Consider the following 20,506-nt stretch of genomic DNA (forward strand, 5'->3'; position numbering starts at 1 on the left):
CTTGACAAAATTAGACCTGTTCATAGGGCACATATCCCTTTTGATTTTTTACACAATTTTTACAAGTCAATAGTACTTCAGTCATGCAAAATTACACATGAACGACAAAATGTGATGGTGCAAATGGATAAGTAAAAAGTGTTGGTTAAGATTTATGGAAAAAATTGAACCTGCAACAAGTATTATTCAACTCTAGCATTTAAAAGGTTGTTAAAAGATTAAAACAACCCAAAATAGTCTTTAATGATGGTTTTAATTACTCATTTTGTTAGATAATTATTTTGTAGACACTTTAAGTATGACTATTGTTAAATGCAGATTCAAGGTAAATGTAGATACCGGTTTTCTGCTCAAGACCTGGATAGACTAAAAAGCAGCCAAAATACTTTGAAACTTATTGATATATTTTTCATTTAAGTAATATCTTGATTTATTCATTGAAAGGTTGAAATGGAAACTGAAGAGGATGAGAAGCCGGAACCTAAACCAGACAAGCGTAAGAAAGAAGAAAGTGATGAAGAAGAAGATGTCAAGTTTGGGGTGAGTATTACAAAGTTCCTAAATACAAAATTAACTCATCATTTTTTCATGTTTTAGACCAAGAACTTGGGGGTAAGTGTCAAATAAAACATTAAGTATTGATTAATTTGTGACTTTGGTTCTAGTTTCAGTTGGAGTTCAGGTAAGTACAACAATATTGATTAACAAACAAGTTGTTTCTAGTTTCAGTGACAGGGTAAGTACATACTGTGGATATATATTATTCTAATAATAAATTGAGTTTTCAGAGAACTGAACACACAGATTTGCAGAACAGTAAGTATGATTGAACAATAGTTTGTCAAATATAGTTTGACTATTTATTATGGTATCATACAAAACCCATCATAATACAGTATGCTGAGTAGATAGGAGAAAAAAAAATGCCTTGATATTTCTATTATAAAGCTTAGTCCAATTGTGAAATATACTTTACCCATGCATATCTGATATCTTGAAAAAAATAAAGGTAAAGATGTGAAGATATAAAATGAAATATGTACAGTGCTGCTGTCAACATATAAAATACATTCAAGTAAGGTCCCGTAAGAGGACCCATCTCGAATGAAAAGAGGTTCCTATTCATACAGAGTTCTCCACCAATATATCATGAAATTTGTATTCCCAATTCTCAAAATTGCCCAAAGATTATCTAGAAAAACCCAATACTCTGATCAGTTAAGAATCAATAAAGATATCTTAGAACAGTACTTCATCATACTGTGTATCTATCTTTGAAAAACTAACAACCTTGAATTCCAATACCATGATAGTACTATGACTATTCTCCTCTGAATACAGCATCTAATTTAGTATATATATATATATATTGATTGAATGTTCATACATATACTACAGTCTGGATTTGTTACAGTTCAGAGCCCTTTTAGATTATGATAAAACCTGTATAAACTGAAATGCTTCATGAGTTTAGACAGGTTTCAAACTAATTTAAATTCCTAACATTCTGCTCATTTTGATGCAGTTTAATGCATCACCTGGTTTGGAATTTGAAGTCTGTAGTCATTTAGGTATTGACAACCACTCTAGCAATGTGATATGAAACATTTTCACTTGTATTGACAAAATTTGAAGGAAATGTCTTTAATTATATTTAATGACAGATAAGTAGATTTAAGGTGCATTTAGACTAGATTATAACATATGAAGATTACCTATATTCTGATTGGAGAAAAATAGAATAAGGACTATGATCAAAGTAACTTATCCCTCCCAAAAACACAATAGCAAAGCATTTCTTCCTTGTTTCCCCCCCTCAATATTACTGAAGTTACATATTAATCAATGCCAATATGAAGAAATTGGAGACCCTTGATTCTTCCTAGAACCTTTACATTAGTTTTTCAAATGTTCCTCAGTCAAAACTGTTAAAAGTATCTTATATAATTTAAATGGCAACTGCTATTTATGCATTGAAATTGACCTGTCTGTAAATTTGTAATAAAGTTACTGAATATTTATGTAGAATTCTTTTTTAGACATTAACAATATGTTCCATAGAAATTTATTGATGCTCCAAAGAAATATTTAGGTTTGCAGAATTTTTACATCAGCTCTATTTCCAATATTTAAAATTTCCACCTTAAAATATCTCCTTTGAATAGTTTTAAGCCTTGCAGTATAAAGGAATTACTGATATTTCAGATGCATACTTTATTTGTACGTAACAAGAAACAGGATATACATGTTCTGTGTGTCCACATTTCTTCATCTTTCTATGCTTTATACATTTAATTTTTTTTATTCTGACCATGTATAGTTAATTCATATATATCATCCCCTCCAAATAAACGTATGCAAGACTTGTTGACTATGGACAAAATCAAGTTATATAGAAGCATGTACCTTCGAGTCAAATTTATCAAATATACAACATTGAGTTCTTGAAGGATGGGTTATTTGAAATATTTGTTTTGCACAACATTTTTTTATTTTGTTGCATGTACATGCTTATTTAAAGCAGCAAAAAATCCCATTATTTGATGTTGTCACCATTTACTATGGATGATGTATAGACAACATGCAACACTTAGATATACATCTGGTTCTTATTGTTTAACCTCTAGTATTGCTCATTGTTACTGGAACCCATTCCGATGCAAATGACCATTCCAGTGATTGATTGGTTTATTAATGAAATTTGTTGTAAATGAAATTAAGAGGATTTATAGCATAATATGGCTCATTTATGAAAATATTCAGGATATCATACTTCACAGATATTTTCAGGACTTTTGCTGGTATTCAGCCTTTAAAAGTTTTGAGAAAAACTATTGAAGTTGTATCAACAACTTATCTTTCCACAACAGTTGTATTATGAATAATAAGTGTTTGACAAAAAGGAATGTTCATGTCCAATATTTTGTCATATATTAAAGACAGTCATTTATTGCATAATACACAAAATCAAGTCTTAAGTCCAAAATATTACTTGAAAAAACTCCAGATTCAGTTTGAATATTTTTAAATTAAACAACAGAAAAACAATAAATAAAAAGCATTATCCAAATTTAAAGATGAAACTACTTGGAAATCCTATAATTTCAAATGTGTGAATTAGTGGAATAAAGGAATATCTCCATGGGTATCCTAATTTATGTTTTGTTGTTGATAAACTGGCATGTTGATTTTAGAAGATTTTTTTTTTTATTATTTTGCATTTAATAATTTGCTTAAATTGCAATTTGCATTTACTTTTATTGGAAACATAAAACTGTATTGCTCACAGTGTAGTTAAAGCAAATTCTTTTTACATAAATGCCTTTTTCACAATATACGCATACATAAACATGCCTCGACATTTGCCAAATTTTCCTCTTTTGGATGAGATAGATGCATTATCATGCTTGCTTAGAGATGTAAACAGATCGTATCATGTACATGAGAAGTCTTTTAATGGTATTGTGGTTATGAAGTTGAAGTATGTGACATACCATGTGGAGACAGAAAATCTAGGAAAAGAGATTGCTTTTCAACTAATACTGGAAAGATAGTCAAGTGTAACTATGTATGAATTGTACCTTTGAGCATCATTTAAATAAAAGAAGTATTCTTGAAATGCAATTGAATATAAAAATTTTGACAACATTTAAAATTAACTTTTTTTTTTGGCTGATGTATAGATTTCCAAGAAGATATGAACTTGCGTTATATTACCTGTAGAAACTTCTGTTTCAGGCATAAATATTCACGTCAATACTCATTTGTATCGTTTTCTAGAGCTTCTTTATGGAACAGTTTCTAGTTGAAATTATTAAAGAGACCCATAAAATAATTTTAAGGGGTATTTTTATTCAGAAAATACAAAGACGGGAAAGAATTTAATGAAAATCTTGTAGATTTATTGTAGGGCCTCTGAGGAAAGGTGCAGAATTATTATTTCTGAAGCAGTTGCCAAAACTGAAAAGCTGAATATAATGTTTTACAACAAGTTTCTTTCTTTTTAGCCTTTTAAATGCTAACATTTTATGAACCGGAAAAGGCATTTAGGACTATGCACCATAAAACAAGCTTTCTTCGTTTCAGTTTTAAATGGGAAGTAATTTACAGTAGTATGAATAATTTGCCGCAATGATTTGATTTTCAATGCAGTTTTTGAGACAATGTGATTCTGATTAAGATTAAATAATTTACATCTTTTTTTTTTCTTTAGACATTGTTAGATGAGCTGCAGCTTGCATTTGATTTCACTGTTAAAGTAATGTGAGATGTTTTTTTTATGATTTTTGTATTGTTTTTAGGACAATTGAAGTCTGTGGCATGTACTAGGATAATTTAAGGAATGTGTAGGAAACTGTCTGCTTATTTCAGTGTTAATTTTATGTACAGGAGTCCATCTTTTTTTGCAGATTATACATTTATATAACTGACTAAAAGTCATATCTTATTTGAACATTAAGAAGTAGAAGTAGATTATGCAAATTTGATTTAATAAAACTTTGAATACATATTATCCAAAATCTATAGTATATATTGAATTATTACTATTAAATTGTCATTATGAATTCCACAAATCAAGAGATAAATACCTAAAGAAACTAATGCAGAAAGGATATATCAAACAAGATCAACACAACTCTCCAATACTTTTAGACACTGCTGACTGAAATTGTATTTCTGTTTTTCAAAGGCCAAAAGTGGTATCTGTTAATTTCATAACCTTTGAAGTCTATCACCACCATCATGCAATATTGTCAACGTGCACTCGATCTTTAAGTACCTTATAATCCCCAGTCAATCCCTGTTTAAGCATATTGTATTGCTCATAAACTATAAAAACAGATGAGACACAAGTTTTACAACCTGCTAATGTCTTTGATGTTTGATGGAGATTGGTGCATCTTCTCTTTTTAAATTCTTTTTGCCCTTCTTAGATTTGATGATTTTCAACATACTACAGATTCCAAAGTCATTGAGGTTTGAGTAATGGTTTTTATTTGGTTCCCCTTGCATATATGATCCATCTCCGAATGTATTGTATATTGTATACCTGTGTCAGATTTCTGTTACCATATTGCCTGTGCAATTTATGACTACCTATTATTTATTTTTTTCATAGACAATGTTACATTTGTTAGATATTTTATGTCTTCATAGGAAATAAAGAAGAGTAAATGGGAAGTTGAACCCTCTGGAACACAATTAGGTAATTTTTTTTATACCTGTGCAGAAAAGTTTGAACAGAAAGCAGATTGATTTAAAATACTTTATCCTAACAGTAGAGATAGCCAATTGTATCTGATGTTTCTAAATTTATTACTTGTAAATGTATCGAAATGACCATAAAACTCACTGGTAAATCAAATCCATCAATTTGGAGGACAAAATGTAAAAGTTATGGTAATGCATTAACACTTATAGTTTCCAGACACCATGCTTAGCCCATAATGATGTTGTGTAGCAGAAATGTTAAGAAGAACCAATTTTATGGGGACAGAAATAAGTGCACTAGATGTACAGAACGGTTTCTAGAAGGATACTTTTGAACAGACTGAAGGGTTCAAAAACTAAAGTTATAGGAATGAAAATACTGACATCAAGGTGCCCTTAAATGGTGTATTGATTCAGAAATGTGGATCACTTTGTTGAGGACCACAGTCTGTTAGAATCTCATTGAATTAAAAAAATAAATGACTTCAACAATTTTTGTTGAAGCAAAAACTGTTTTTACAAGATATTTCAATATTTTTAAGAAGGCAGTTCCTGAATGGAAAATTATAAAATAAGATTGTTTTCATTAATAGGAAAACAATTTTAACAGTTTTACCATGGGAGTTAAAATATAAATCCTCTCTTGACTGGCAATTTCTGAATATAGCTGCTGAAAAATGTAATCCCCTGGTTGTTAAGAAAGAATACATATTCCTGAAGTAAATATATGTATCATTATTAATTGACATTTATGCAAAAGTTTATTTTTAATATTTCACCAAAATTTAAAAAAAAGTTCAGGTTATGTTGACAGTTTTTTTTTAAAAATAGTGTTCAAAAGTCTTGCACCTGTTAATCATTTCAGAGATTTTCTGAAGAAACATCTGTTCCTTAGTCGGAAGATACTACTTAATCAGTTTACACTGTATCTAACCAGATTAATTTCATAATATTGAAATTACAATTAAAAAAAAAATGATAAAAAAATTGGAAAATTAATTGTTAGGGTAAAACAATAACTAGTGAAAAAAAATAGTAATTTGTAATTCTTTATTTACCCTCATAAAAAGATAAATGACATAATGGACATATTTACAAACTGACATGGAAGACCTTTCTGAAACACACCAAACCTTTGATAAATTGTTTAATGTTTCTCATTTATAATGGAACATTTTCAGAATTGAGTCACTAGACCCCACAAAACACTAACCAGTTGCTTAAACAGAAGATTTTATGTGCTTTGAAAATTTAAGTCTGTGTTATAACAGGAATCTTATTTTTTACAATAGTGTTAAAAAATTCTGTATTCTATTATGTAACCCTGTTAAACAAATGTATGATGTTGGCAAAGCTTTATATCATCACCGAATTAAATGCAACTGTGATTTAGAAAAAAACCTACCTATTTGTAGATAAACTTGATGGTTTAATACACCACAATAAGAAGATAGCTCCAGTCCACCAGAGTATGGAAGATTTCCTGCAGCTGCCTGATGACTATGATACTAGACCTCTAGCTCCAGGACAAAAGAGGGTAAGGATTCTAAACAACAAGTATATCTCAGAGCCCTGCAGATGGACAATTGAACTAAAATCTTTTTTTTTTTTTGCTTTTCTTGATAAAATTGCTCGAAGAATTACTTGAAAATGGCTATACTTCTTTATGACATGACTTCAGTTAACTGATGATTTCCACTAGAAAGTTTGAAGACAGCATATAATTAGAATTTTATAGTAGAATATCTTTGCAATGATCGGACTCTATGTATGTTGATGACCTGTAGCATATCACACATACTTTTTATTTTCTATGGTAAGGATACCTTAAAACACAGTAAAAATTGTGCCCCTTGATTTCTTCTCCTTTTTATCCCAAAACTTTGTTAGGTTATAACATAAGGTATTTTATTCTATTTTATGTCCAGTATTCCATGTTTCCATGCAGTAAATTATGCAGATATTTAGAAAATTTAGGGGTCAGTCTGCAAAAGTAGATCATCATTTTAATGCACTTTGGGGGTTATCTGTTTCGAAAAATTCTCAGAACTTATTTTAGAAAACTTTCAACTATTTTGAGGTTATCAGTTACTGTCTTTGAATAGTGTTCAAATCTTGATTTAGGAAAAATCACAAATCATCAGATCTCTAGGTTATATTTATAACTCTAAAATTTATAATTTATTCTTAAACAGGTTAGATGGGCAGACATTGAGGAGAAAAAAATTCAGTCAAGACGACGCGACATAGGATTTGTGGTGGGACAAACACAGCGAGACTGGGAACGAATAACAGATGATTCTTATGCTGAAAGGCAACTCAACAGAACTAAATATTTTTAATTAATGTTTTATATTAAATAAAAAAAAGGTACATAATTTTATTCATATTTAAGTCTTTTTGTTGTGTAGTTCAATAGGTAAGTCAATATTTTATGTTTCCGATTAGAAAGTTCAAGTAATTGATGAGATCCAAGAGTTACATATATATGTTGCGATAAGATAATTTAGACCCAAACTTGTGCTGAATTTTGACAAACATTTAGAAAATACCCACATCATTACCTTATCATGTAGATAAAAACAGATCATTATAGTTCATTTGAGAAAAAAGATCATCATCACCACTGCATCAGCTGTTTCAAACTGAAGTATACATCTAACTTCAGTCTGTACATGTACATACACTGAATATTAACTATACAATTTCCTGCCTTTAAAAACTGAAAGTGTATTTATTGAAGTTAATTGTCATTTAATGTACAACCCTGATGATAATTGTGATGTTTAGTTGCTTGTAGTGTTTTAAAAATACTACTGCCCATTACTTACAGTACTGACTATAAGAAATCTGTATCTCTAGTCATTCTCATTAAACACCCAAATATTTGTAGTTATTGCCGAGGCAATTCCATGCACAATTACCTTTCTGTCCATGATTTGATGACCCATTATGTAAAGTGAATTTATTTATCAGTGATTTAACATAAAACTTGCCTTTGAAAGTCAACAGGTTTTGTATATGCAGATCATGAACTGCTCAATATATTTTTGATTTGTCTTAGATAGATAAATGCTTGAAATTACCTTGAAAAATGTATTGTGGAGTAAAAAAACACTATTTCTAATTTCCCCCAAATATGTATGTATTCCCTTTGTACCATGTCAGAAAAAGATATGAAGGTACAAACACTCCTGTTCTGTCCTGTACCGGATATGAATATTGACAATTATCTCTGTGCTGTCCCTATCTGATATATAGCATCAACAATTTTTTTATTCAACTGTAAATTGAGATGCAATGGATTTCAGAGTATTGACATATTATAACTACGGTACTCTTTTATCATACATGATTGACTTCGCAAATACTGGGGGTGAATTGGGTAGAACTAATATACATCAAACTGCATTTCTTTTTGTGAAAGTGTGTGTACATGGTGAACTGGTCATCAAGGTTAAAGGTGAGGTTATTAAGTCTGAAGCATGACTAAATTAAAAAAATAGTCATTCTAACTAGACTTTTTTCTACACTGAAAGATTCTTAAAGCGTAAATACCTATATGTGTTTATTTTGTGATAGTGGTCTTTGAATCTTGTTATTTTAACGTGTGAACACTCTCATTTCTTTTGATATGAATTAACAGATTTTCTGATGAAAGGTTATAATCTGTGTTTGCTGTCTATTGAATCATCATATATTATGTATACTTGTTGATTACATTATAAGATGAAAATAACAAAATGTTGAAGACTAGTATGCTGAAGAATGTGGTTTTTGCATATTTTTTCTATATACCCAAAACCTTGCTTTTGCCCTCGTGAAAAATGTTGACATCTGTTCCATTTGATGAAATAATGTTGTGACATTCATTTTTTAATTTCCTAATTATTTTTATGTCGTTATTGCTATGAATGTTTATTTTGGTCTCAAAATAGATGGTAGATTGAACTGTTATTACTTGGAATTTGATAAATGGTTAGTTTTTAATTCGAATGCCATTATCTTATAATTAGATATAAAACTTAACCATACAATATGTTTAATTAATTTGAAATGCAAAGGACAAGTTTTCAAATTTTACTTTGCAAGTCATATTTTTCTTAAAACGATACTAGTAATTATCAAATTTAAAACATTGCTAAAGAATGAAAAACAAAAATGTGGAAGACTTTTATTAAGAAATACATGGAATGTTTGTTTGTACTAGAGGTTTAGAAAATTTTGAACAGAACTAAAGTTACTTTTGATTTATAGAATATATTATTGTATTAAGTAGTATTTCACAATCTTTAAATGAGATGTAGAAAGTTTCAAACAGTAGTTCTATTTCCCAATAAAATGCAACATCAGTGACTGCATGTGCATGCATAACAATGTAAAAAGGTATGCACAGAAATACAAATGGTGAACTGGATCAGACATACAATTTCAAGGTTATGGCACATAAAATTAATGCTACTTTTTGTTACTTAATAGGTTTGACACACCAATAAAATTACAAAACAAAACAGTCAATTATTAAATACTGTATGACAGAACACTGATATCTTTGTATTAACACAGATTTTAATTATACTTGGTATGAAAATGTTTAATTGGTAAACCTAGAAATTTCTTGGACTAAGTATAATTAAACATGCACTGATATAAGGTAGAATCTGAGGTAAAGGATAATTTGTATTTTAAAATAATGAATGCATGCAAATAACTCGGACCCTCAATTGGTATGTAAAGAACTGAACTCTGATGCAGTCATTCCTATTCAATGACAATACAAAGGGATTGGTATGGTTAACTTTCAAGGGTCATGTTGGGAAGATATCATGATAGTTACATGTTTCTGATGAGTTATTACACCAATCTCACTGAGTCTTTCAAAGAGTTGATTTAAATTTTAACTTATCTTTTGATCCACTCGGTGCATCTGAAATGTAAACCCATTTGTGGAAAGTGATATATAACTAATGGATAATTGATTGCTATAAAAGAAAAGTGATTGAGTTTTAAAATGTTATCAAATAATTACACATTGATAAATCAAGAAAATATTTGGTAAACTAAGGTTTCAACTCCTTAGATGAATTTGGCTATTTTTTAAGGTCCTTTTTGGATGTGTCCCAAGAATTTAAATATTTTACATCCATGGCATTGGAAAATTTAGGATTGAACGATGCTGATGAAGGTATATCCAGGAGGGTGCTTCTTCGCACAAACGAAATTTATAAAGTGTTTTCATAATTGGTATATTATTTTAAGATTATAACTATGGCTTGACACGTTAGAATGTTTGATAATTGTCATTTAGAAGTACACACAATGAAATGAACAAGGATGTTAACGGGATGCATCCTTATTCTTTGGTCTTTAGTGGATAGTTACCTTATTGTCAGTCATACACATCTCTATATTTTAATATTGCAAAAAATTACATAGTCTGCATGTTTGGTTATGTAGACTTTTGTCTCTCTTTGCATTTAAATTTTGCTATTTTCTTTATCAAACTTATGGATATGATGGAATGTTGTCAGTGTACCGGTAATTGTTATATTTTTAGAGTAAGATTAAGACTATTTTAATCTTGAATTAAGGAATTAGAGAAATGAACCTGCTTCTTTTTATCGTAAATGTTCAAGACAGTTTATGCAATAAAATAAAATAAATTTATTCGAATGATAACAGTGATAACAGATTAAGTATTCTCATAAATAATATAACTTCTATCAATAAATATTTACTTTAAAATACCTGCTAGTTGTCATACAGTAAAAGAAAGAATAAAACATTTTCTAAGAAATATCTTGACTTAGTGGGTGTTCGGATATCATTTATTTACTAAAGTTTTCTCCAACATAATCCATCTGGAGGAAATGATGATAGTTAGGCAATTGAAACATTTTTTAGTTTCTTTACCACTAGTCTTATTGGTTATCCTGCCTCATGAACATACCAGTCCGGTCACTTTCATATGGACTGGTGGTATATGCTTTGAGGGTTCCTGATGAAGGTAAATCCAGAAAAGCGCTTCGGTCGCATTAAATTATTAAACGTGTTGTTTTCAATTTTTTGCCTATTCACATGAACCTAAAGTTCAAAAAATTGTCTGAGGAGCTAAAGAATTTTTTTATGGTCTTAGTATACCTACAATGAACCTTGTTTCAACATTTTAGAACTTTACTTTACTTGAAACTAATGTCTCCATATCCATTATTAAATTTGCTTTAAGATACTTCAGTTTTATTCTCATGGCTTTCATGACTAATGATCCAAACCGAAACAATTGAAATTGTGTGAAAAGATTTATTTGATTGTCCTACTATACCTTCTCTTTGAAAATTGACCGAAAGCTTAAGATTTTTTTTATTGCCATACTATAGGTGCATTATGTCATTAGTGTAAATGTATATTTAAAATACAGTAAATGTCGACAATCAAAATAAAAAAAATAGAAATAAAGTAGATTTAGTATTAATTTAGTAAGGTTGATAAAGTAAGATTTGAAGTTTTATTGCCAATTAAAATCCTAATGAGGTATCAGTTATCGTAATCTAAGTTGATGTGGGTATGATTGAGAGTGTGATGTATTGCTACTATTAACTTGTCAGAACTAAATATATGTCATTTTATAATATGCTTTCTACTGTGATGATGGCTTAATTGATTGCAATGTGATTTTACTGCTAGTTTCCTCCCATTTCGACAAATTACTGCGTCGATCGTTGAATGATATCTTGCAGGAGAAAGAAAACAGTTTACAAGTGTTAATTTTCAATGAGTGTTAAGTAAAGTTTTAATTTAATTTCGTTTATGAGACCACACATTAACTTGATCTCTGCAGTTTTATCAATATCATTTTCAACGGATTGATTATTTTTGTAATTGTATAGATGAAAGACAAAGGAATAACACAACTCTGGTAATATAGAATTCCAGTGGTTTACGTTCACAAATTATATTTTTTAATAACAGCTTATATTATATATAATATTTAAAGAGTTGACAAAATACCTGACTGGCAAGTATTATTTGTTTGCCAATGAATTAAACACTTATAATACGGAGGTTTTCAAAGCGAGCTCTTCTCACAATTGATGTATTGTCCTCATACCGTTTACCGATACGATTTAGCATGTCCTTGTGGTCTTGATCCTTAAACAGCAGAAAATTCGTCTGATCTTAACGTTTAACCGACTGTGTCTTATTCCATGTCGTGACATTTGAAATTGAAGCTGAATTGACATGGTTTGTACTGCATGTATAATAGAAGACGATGTACCCGGTCTCTCCCCCTTTGAATTTCATGCTATTCCATCGGATTTTTCTCTTCGCTGTTGGTAAATTCCAAATGACTATGTGAGTTAGATCATGGATAAATAAGTATGAACAAAAAAATCGAACTCCAAGGTAAATTAAAAAAAAGAGGAAAATCCATAAAACCTGACAGAATCAAATGTTAGACTATATCAACCAACTGAACGAATAGAAAACAACTCATCTTCCTGGTACGGGTATTTTCCGAAGAAAATGGTGGGTTAACCTTGTTTTATAGCTAACTAAACCTCCCACTTAAATGACAGTTGTTTATGGTTCTATTGTATTGACAACCTCAACTGTTGTCACCTCTTGTATACCAATGTTCATTGGGGGAAATTCGATGAAAACATGTCTTTTACACAATGTTTTCCCCTTTTAATAAAAGCCTAAAAGCCTTATGGTTCTAACCGACCAGAGCTTCATTTACATTTTTGCGTTCATTGTTAAGAAACTAGAGGTTTAAGTTCTCTGAGTACGTTGTTTTTGTTTTATTCTCGAAAACTTCAGTAAGAAAAGATTTATATTATAAAATTACAAACCATTTTTGCTTTACGTTTGATACAATAGAGTGGTTCTAAAGTAGATTCAATTGGCTTGTTGATATAGATATACCATAGTAAAAGAAGAAGATAATTAAAGTAATACGATATTTATATACAAACCAAATGGTGTTTATAATAAAATTTAAATGTTTATAAAGCTGAAAATGACTTATAGTATATATCATTGTCATTTCAAACAGATAAAGTGTGAATGATCTTCAGCACTCTATAGTCTTATAAATACATCTTTCTTCAATGCAGGTGTTGTTAAGTCTCTGTTCACATTTAAATTGTCTGGCATTTTGAATTTAATTTCTATCTAGTAGTCACTCCCTTTGAATCTGTAGTTTAATTTCTTCCATCATTCAACACCAGAAAAGGGAAAGAACCAGAAGAAATAAAAGTGAATGTGTTTATATATAAATGCCAATTATTTATCGTTTAAACAATTTTGGTGTATTTTTTTACTTTTTGCACATAAGTGTTCTATCGTGTTTTTGTAAGTTGAAAAAAAATACATATTTTCAGTTTAAATTTAATCTTGAAATGTGTTTGTAAATTTTATCAGACATGCATACTTTGATTCATCAGAACAATTTTTTTATTGCTTGTAGGATATCCTATTCAAAATTTATTAGGTATTCAAATTAAAATTACAAAATTGTGTAATACAAATTAATTGTAATGTAATATCATGAATTATAAGGTTATGGATAATATTTACATAAATAGTTTCAAAATTGAATACTTTATCATTGACAAGACCAGGATATTAATTCAAAATTACTCGGCAGACTTTGCAAACGCCATACAATTAATGTTTAAGGACAGTATTAAAAAACTGTTTTTGGTCAAATTGATTTCTTACTTAAGAAATTAGTTTTTAATTGGAAATGTCCATATCCATATGATCGCACTTGATAGAGCACTTTTGAAACCCGTTTTCATATGCTTCATTGGACAGTACTAAATCCTGTTTCTGCATCCTGGTAGAAGAACTACCAATGTAATATAATATTGTTTCATTGTTGTTAGCTAATACAATGACAGAAGTACGAATTGTGCATTGATGATAATCATTGACAAGACTTCTTTGGGCCTCTCGTTTCTTTTATAATCTTACGTTTTAATTGATTATCCACTGACACAACCCATGTGATCGTCTGGTTCCTATTTTTTGAACTTTTAGATTCAAACTAATTTTGAATATTGCTGATTTTGTTTATGTCTGGCTTATGTTTAACTGACATGAATCCTCGTTAAGGAGAAACATCATTAGTTCTTTGATTATGTATTACCAAATTAACTGTAATGATATTCCAAACACTATCTAATTTTGTTTTTCTATTTCTCCGTGTTTATACCATAATGATTCTCCACACTTCCTCTCTGTATAATTATACCATGTCAGTATTGGTTAGGTTTGTAGAGCATAGAAATTTACGACATAGTAACTAGTACTTTAATCTGCATATAAGTGTTCATTAGATTTTTCATTTGCCTCTCTACATTCAGTAAATGGATTTTGAAAGAGTTGTGCGAGTACAAAATGTGTAAAAAGTCCAAATTACTAATTATGTTAATGATTGAAATGGGAAGTAGCACAGGTCCCGAAATATGCCTGACCTCCTGACATATCAGGCAAATTAAGGTTTGGTCAGACAAGTATTGTCAATTGTCTGACCAAATTTCAGACAAATTATTTTTTTTTTTAGATCGTCATATCTGCCAGGCAAATTATATTTTGATCAGGCAAAATTTTCATTTTCCTTCCTGACGTCAGTTGCAAATTTCGAGACTGCAAATAGACTTGAATTTCAGTGTAAGGTGAATAGAATCAAACAAACATAATCAGTGGTTTTCTGAACGACCCCCTTTCAAAACCGTTCGGAGACAAATGTGTGGAATAGATAAAAAAAAATGCAATGTTTTTGTTTTAAAAGTAAAATGATTGAACAGATGAGTTTATGTTATTTATTTACTTTATTTTCAGACTATTGATTGTATGATTGAAATGAAATGAATGGGAAAATAACATTTATCGTATGGGAAAAGGAACAAGAAAGAAAGATTTACTTTGAAGATTTGGAAATATTCTTTGTTCAGGATGCCATTTCATAAAAGTGTTTTACAATTGTGTACAGATAACGATTTTAATGGATTTTACTTGTAATTTTTGTTCATTGCTGCATTTTAAATACTTTTGAAATAGATTCATGCATAATGTTATATTTCAGATCACTGTTGTAAATTTGTAAGGAATAGTGTGTCTGTTAGAAAATAAAGTTACATATTCACTCAATCACTAATTTCATACAGTCAAGTCCATGAAAGTTGTTAGATATATTTGAATATTGTGAGTCAATAAAATGTCATATTCATGTGTATCATCTGTTACCTTTTACATTACAACTATTCAAGGAATTGAAGCCTAACCATGTCATATGTATAATACAGAAAGCAAAAATGGAATTACATTTTGTACTTTCTTACGATGTTCATTTATTCTCTTTAATTATTTCAAGCATCCGAAACAGTTGTCAAGCTCTGCCGTCTTAATTCACTATTTAAAGAAAATTACTTCAACGTTGTAAAATGAACTATAAAAAAACCAGCGGCTTTTAGTGTAACGAAAAAATCATAATACAAAACAAATAATAGTTAAGTATTATATGACATGTAAACATTGTCAATTTAGGACGTTATTTTGAAATTCAAGGGATGTAACCCTATTTTATCCATGCTGCTTGTCTAGATAGAGGTCATATTCAATATTCACAAAAAAGCCCAAAAAGAGATGCTTTTCAAACTTTCCTGAGATAAAAAAAATTTCACAAGGTTACCGAAAATGAACATTGAGGTAATATATTTATCACCACTTCCATACCAGTTTACATGAAAGTACTGATAATCTGTAATACGTGCAATATTATAGTTGTTTGATAATATTGCATGTTCAGCTAACGCAAGTATTGTCATTTGGAGGAATCATTATGTTTTAATATTGATAGAAGAATTGAAATAAAGATGTGATCATAAATAACTTTTCAAAATAATTTCCCCTAAAACAACAACTTCTGACGGAAGTTGAAGCTTCTAAATGAATGACAAAAGTTTAATATGCATATTATCTTTATTATTGATTAAACTAAATTGTACAAGGTGAGTAAAAGTATAGAAACAAAATTTTCAAAATATCAACAATACTCAAAGACTGTTTGACAGATAGCTTGCACATGTGGTAGAATTATTTATTATCGTATTCTCTTGATCATTCTACACCGTTAGTGTACTGGAGTTCTGGGTATTTGACCATTTATTTTACTATCCTATCATAATGACATGTTGTGTAGTGAGAGAACTTTTTACAGAAAGCTCTCACACGTGGTATGATTCAAATTTGTTTGCCATCATGTGTAGTTGACCATATTATTTTTATTATGTACATTATATTCCTATTGTACATATTTTTATGCCCCACCTAAGGGCATTATGATTTTCGGTCTGTGCGTCCGTTCGTTCGTCCGTCCGTCTGTCCCGCTTCAGGTTAAAGTTTTTGGTCAAGGTATTTTTTGATGAAGTTGGAGTCCAATCAACTTGAAACTTTGTACACATGTTCCCTATGATATGATCTTTCTAATTTTTATGTCAAAATAGAGTTTTGACCCTACGGTCAACTAAACATAGAAAATGATAGTGTGAGTTGGGCATCCGTGTACTATGGACACATTCTTGTTATCTATATGTCCACACACTTCTGTTCCTAATTTACACAGCTATACAGGACATTTTGCTGCAGTGTAATAATCTAGACATACCTGGTTTACCTCGAGACAGTTTTTGTTTTCTTTCCAGCAAACTAAAACTTTAAAAGAGTGCTTGGGGTTGGACAGAATAGAACTTGCACCTATCATTTATTGAATGTATCGTTTTGAATGAGTTTCATCTTGTTCGTTATCGTGGAATTTGTAGAATTGTATGAGACATATACTTAGATTTTAAACTCAACAGTTGCCTTTTTATACCCTTTTGTCACAAATAGTGTTATGTAGATTCTATGCTCAAAAGTGTCGAAGTTATGTTTTTTTTTTTAATTCGTTGTCATTATCGTACATGAATGCACTACGAAAGTTTGACTATCTGTTTTCATGGTAGATGCATTAAAGATCTTCACGGATGTATTTCTTCGAGAGTATCACCAGCCCCTCTGTGTTGACATGAAATATCATTGATATGGTGATAAACAAAATTATCTGTTTACGAAACTTTGAAATTTTCGAAATACTAAGGATTTTGTACCCCAAGAATATAATAGCTTAGCTGTATTTAGCAAAGCCTTTCGGAATTTTGAGCTCAACGCTCTTCAACTTCTTTTGTATTTGGCTTTGTTAACTTTTGGATTCGAGTGTCCCTGATATGTCTTTTTTAGACGAACAAACTCATCATAGATACCAGGATAAAACAAATTGTACGCCAGACGCGCGTTTTGTCTACAAAAGACTCGTCAGAGACGCTCGAATAAAATAGTTAAAAAGGCCAAAATAGTACGAAGTTGAAGAGCATTGAGGATCCAAAATTCTGAAACGCATATATAGCGTACACATTTTTAAGCCTAGCATCTGTCATGAGTTTATTTCAGGTGAAAATATTTATTATTCAAAGTAGATACAAGTCATTATCCGAAGCAAAGGTCGTAACAAAGTCTATATTTTCATACTAACGAACAAGTTCTGGTACACGGTATCTACCGAAGGATCCCTATGATAATTGGAATTAATTCTTATTTATCCTTGAAAATCATCTTTAACCCATTTTAAAGCCTTAGATTAGCAACAACTTCAAACTCACTTTCTAGTCGAATCTCGATTTATTTTTGAGTAACTGACCGTTTTGTATTTGTAATAGAGTCATTAAACATTATCTTTTATGAAAAGTTGAGAGAAGAAGAAAAAAAACCTGATTGAAATGGAATTTTATTGACAACAACAATATCTCAACTTAATAATAAATATTTTTTTTACAAAAAATTAAAAGATTGAATACCATGACTATCAGCCCCATTGTTACTTCATGATAGATCTGGTTCGATTCATCTCATTTTGAGAGTAATGAGGTCAAATGGAACAATTTCGCCGACTTGTTCCCTTTATTGACTCTTTTGCGCTGAACAGGGACAGTGTGATATGTTGTTATGAATAGTTGCATTATTGAAAAACAATGTGTGATCCTAGTCTTCAGGTTTTAGAACAGAAAAAAATCCTGATCTTAATCAGGTGTCGGTAACGTTCGATATAAAAACACATCTTAAGACAAGTGGTCCAGGAATAGAACAATAGATCAGTTACCAGTAATCAATGAGACCGCCCAAAATAAAAAACAATCCCCTTGGATTGAACCGAGTACAGGAGATTGTATTCGATGCCCTACCGGGTTTAAAAGACAAAAATATTTGTTCCCATTGTTAATTAAAAGTTGACTGAGTGTAAATGAGTAAAGTTTGTAAATGAAGCAATGTAATTCAGGACTTTGTTATTTTTAAGAAGTGAAAGGTTATGTTATGTGAAATTCATTTACGAGTTATTTGTGTTAACAAGATGCGGACTATACGTTCCATGAGAATCAACGCATTCGACTGAAACCGAATCACAAACTGTGGTTAAATCTAGAAATAGGGATGCCGTTGTTATCATAATTTGATGTCTGGATAAAAAGAGTATCTTTGACCTGTTTATTTAAACAATTCATTATAGTACTTATATCATTTCAATTAGTAAGAATCCTTAACTACGTTCGACCACAAGCGCACCTGGTAGTGAATTTTTGAAAGGTATTTTTACAATGGACCGTGTTCACCGGATTTCTTGCGTAATTGCATAACTAATAAAAACAACTTGGCAGCTTGAATGTAAGTTATTATTGCATAAAGAGCATGCAGACATTATTTTTACAATCGACTATTGTTATGAATAGACAAGTAGAAAAAATGTATGGATTAAACTTGTATTCCCGATCGAGAGTTTACCTATTGAATGTTTTCCGTAAACAACTGTTGTGCGCATTGGAATCTTAAGAACGTTTGTGTGACATGTCATACTTGCGAAACAAAAACTGTTGACTCTTTCGATTCAATAGATTTCGTGTCAATTTAATACAGGATGTGTGCTCCTCCTGATTTTACTTATCGTATCTTTAAATTGTTGCTGATGTTTTAGTTTTTAAAATAAAATATTGTTAAAAATTATTACTCTCACCTACACTAGGTATCATATTTAACGTAACAATTCCGACCGAACGTGGCTGCGTGGTTTTTTTTTTTTTTTTTTATTTTACTAACAGCCAAACGGACGCGCCAAGGGAGCAGTCCAGGGATGACCATATTTCTTTACCCCAGTCAACCCTAAGGGTGTTCGATGGGTTTAATTTTGACAGGTCAATCACTGCAAAGTAATATGGGACTTTGCTTGCTAAAAAAACTTTATTTTTCAAATACTTTACAATACTTTTAAGTACATTACTGGAAACGGGCTTACCATACGCTTATGACGTTGCAGTTTATTTTCATTTTTATAGAAATATACCCGAATATGTTGGCCTTGTGTTTTATTATCTAACTAGTTATGAATCATTATTATTGATTTTGATGTTGCAAAATTCCGGTTTGATGCACCGTATGTGCATTTCAAAAATTTATCCCTGGTGCTTTGATAAATGTAACCGAAAGTATAAAAAGTTGAGAAGCAACAATTTTGACTAGAAATGATTGGTAACATTCGTAAAATAAATAGTAACAATTTGAAAATACTCAAATTGCCTACATATGGTTTAAAATTCGAAGATTCAGCTTACTTGTAGTTTACAATTCACAGATTTAGCTTTCTGTGTTTACAAAACAGATTTCTGTTTAATATATTCTTCTGAAATTAAAACAATTGCTGCGAAAAATTGCGTTTTTTTTCGAACTACTCCTCCCATATTGTGTATAAGGTAAGTAAGTAAATCATCTATGGAGTATATTGATCCCATATGCATTAACATATATATATATATTTATTTAAAGACTTCCATTTACGTACGATTTAGTTCCCCGAATTACATACCGATAAATGCTTTATAAACATAAAAATTGCTGAATTTTTCGTTTCCGTTCTCTAACTTTATGAAATACTTGAAAATTACACAACAATCCTAAATTTTACCCTTGCATCGTGTAATCCTACTGTAAGAAAACAGCTGCTCTCGTAAAAGTTCTTTCAGAAATAGAACTAAAATCTGGTACATAATTTTGGTTGAATGAATCGCTATATTTACCAGTACAGCTCATGTCACCATGTTTGACATATTTACAAAGTGGTGTTTGAATTAGGCTCGGATTTATGAATGCGAAATGTTTTCAAATACAAAGCCTTTTTTGTATTGCTACCCTAGAGATCGAACAATAA

At 30.3% G+C, this 20,506-nt stretch overlaps 1 protein-coding gene across 2 annotated transcripts in view; it reads left to right on the forward strand.

The window, feature by feature from the left end:
- The window catches only part of LOC127698785 (YLP motif-containing protein 1-like), a 49,736-nt gene extending 34,282 nt beyond the window's left edge, over positions 1–15,454 (forward strand). For both annotated transcript variants that reach the window (XM_052202447.1, XM_052202448.1), the window contains exons 17-21: positions 445–540; positions 5,158–5,206; positions 6,627–6,748; positions 7,407–7,581; positions 15,061–15,454. In XM_052202447.1, the coding sequence (XP_052058407.1) occupies positions 445–540; positions 5,158–5,206; positions 6,627–6,748; positions 7,407–7,553 (414 nt within the window). In that variant the 3' untranslated portion in view covers positions 7,554–7,581; positions 15,061–15,454. The remainder of the gene's footprint in view (positions 1–444; positions 541–5,157; positions 5,207–6,626; positions 6,749–7,406; positions 7,582–15,060) is intronic.
- The last annotated feature ends 5,052 nt before the right edge of the window (positions 15,455–20,506 follow it).

The sequence above is a fragment of the Mytilus californianus genome, unplaced genomic scaffold, assembly GCF_021869535.1.
Source record: "Mytilus californianus isolate M0D057914Y unplaced genomic scaffold, xbMytCali1.0.p SCAF_4, whole genome shotgun sequence".
NCBI classification, from domain to species: domain Eukaryota; kingdom Metazoa; phylum Mollusca; class Bivalvia; order Mytilida; family Mytilidae; genus Mytilus; species Mytilus californianus.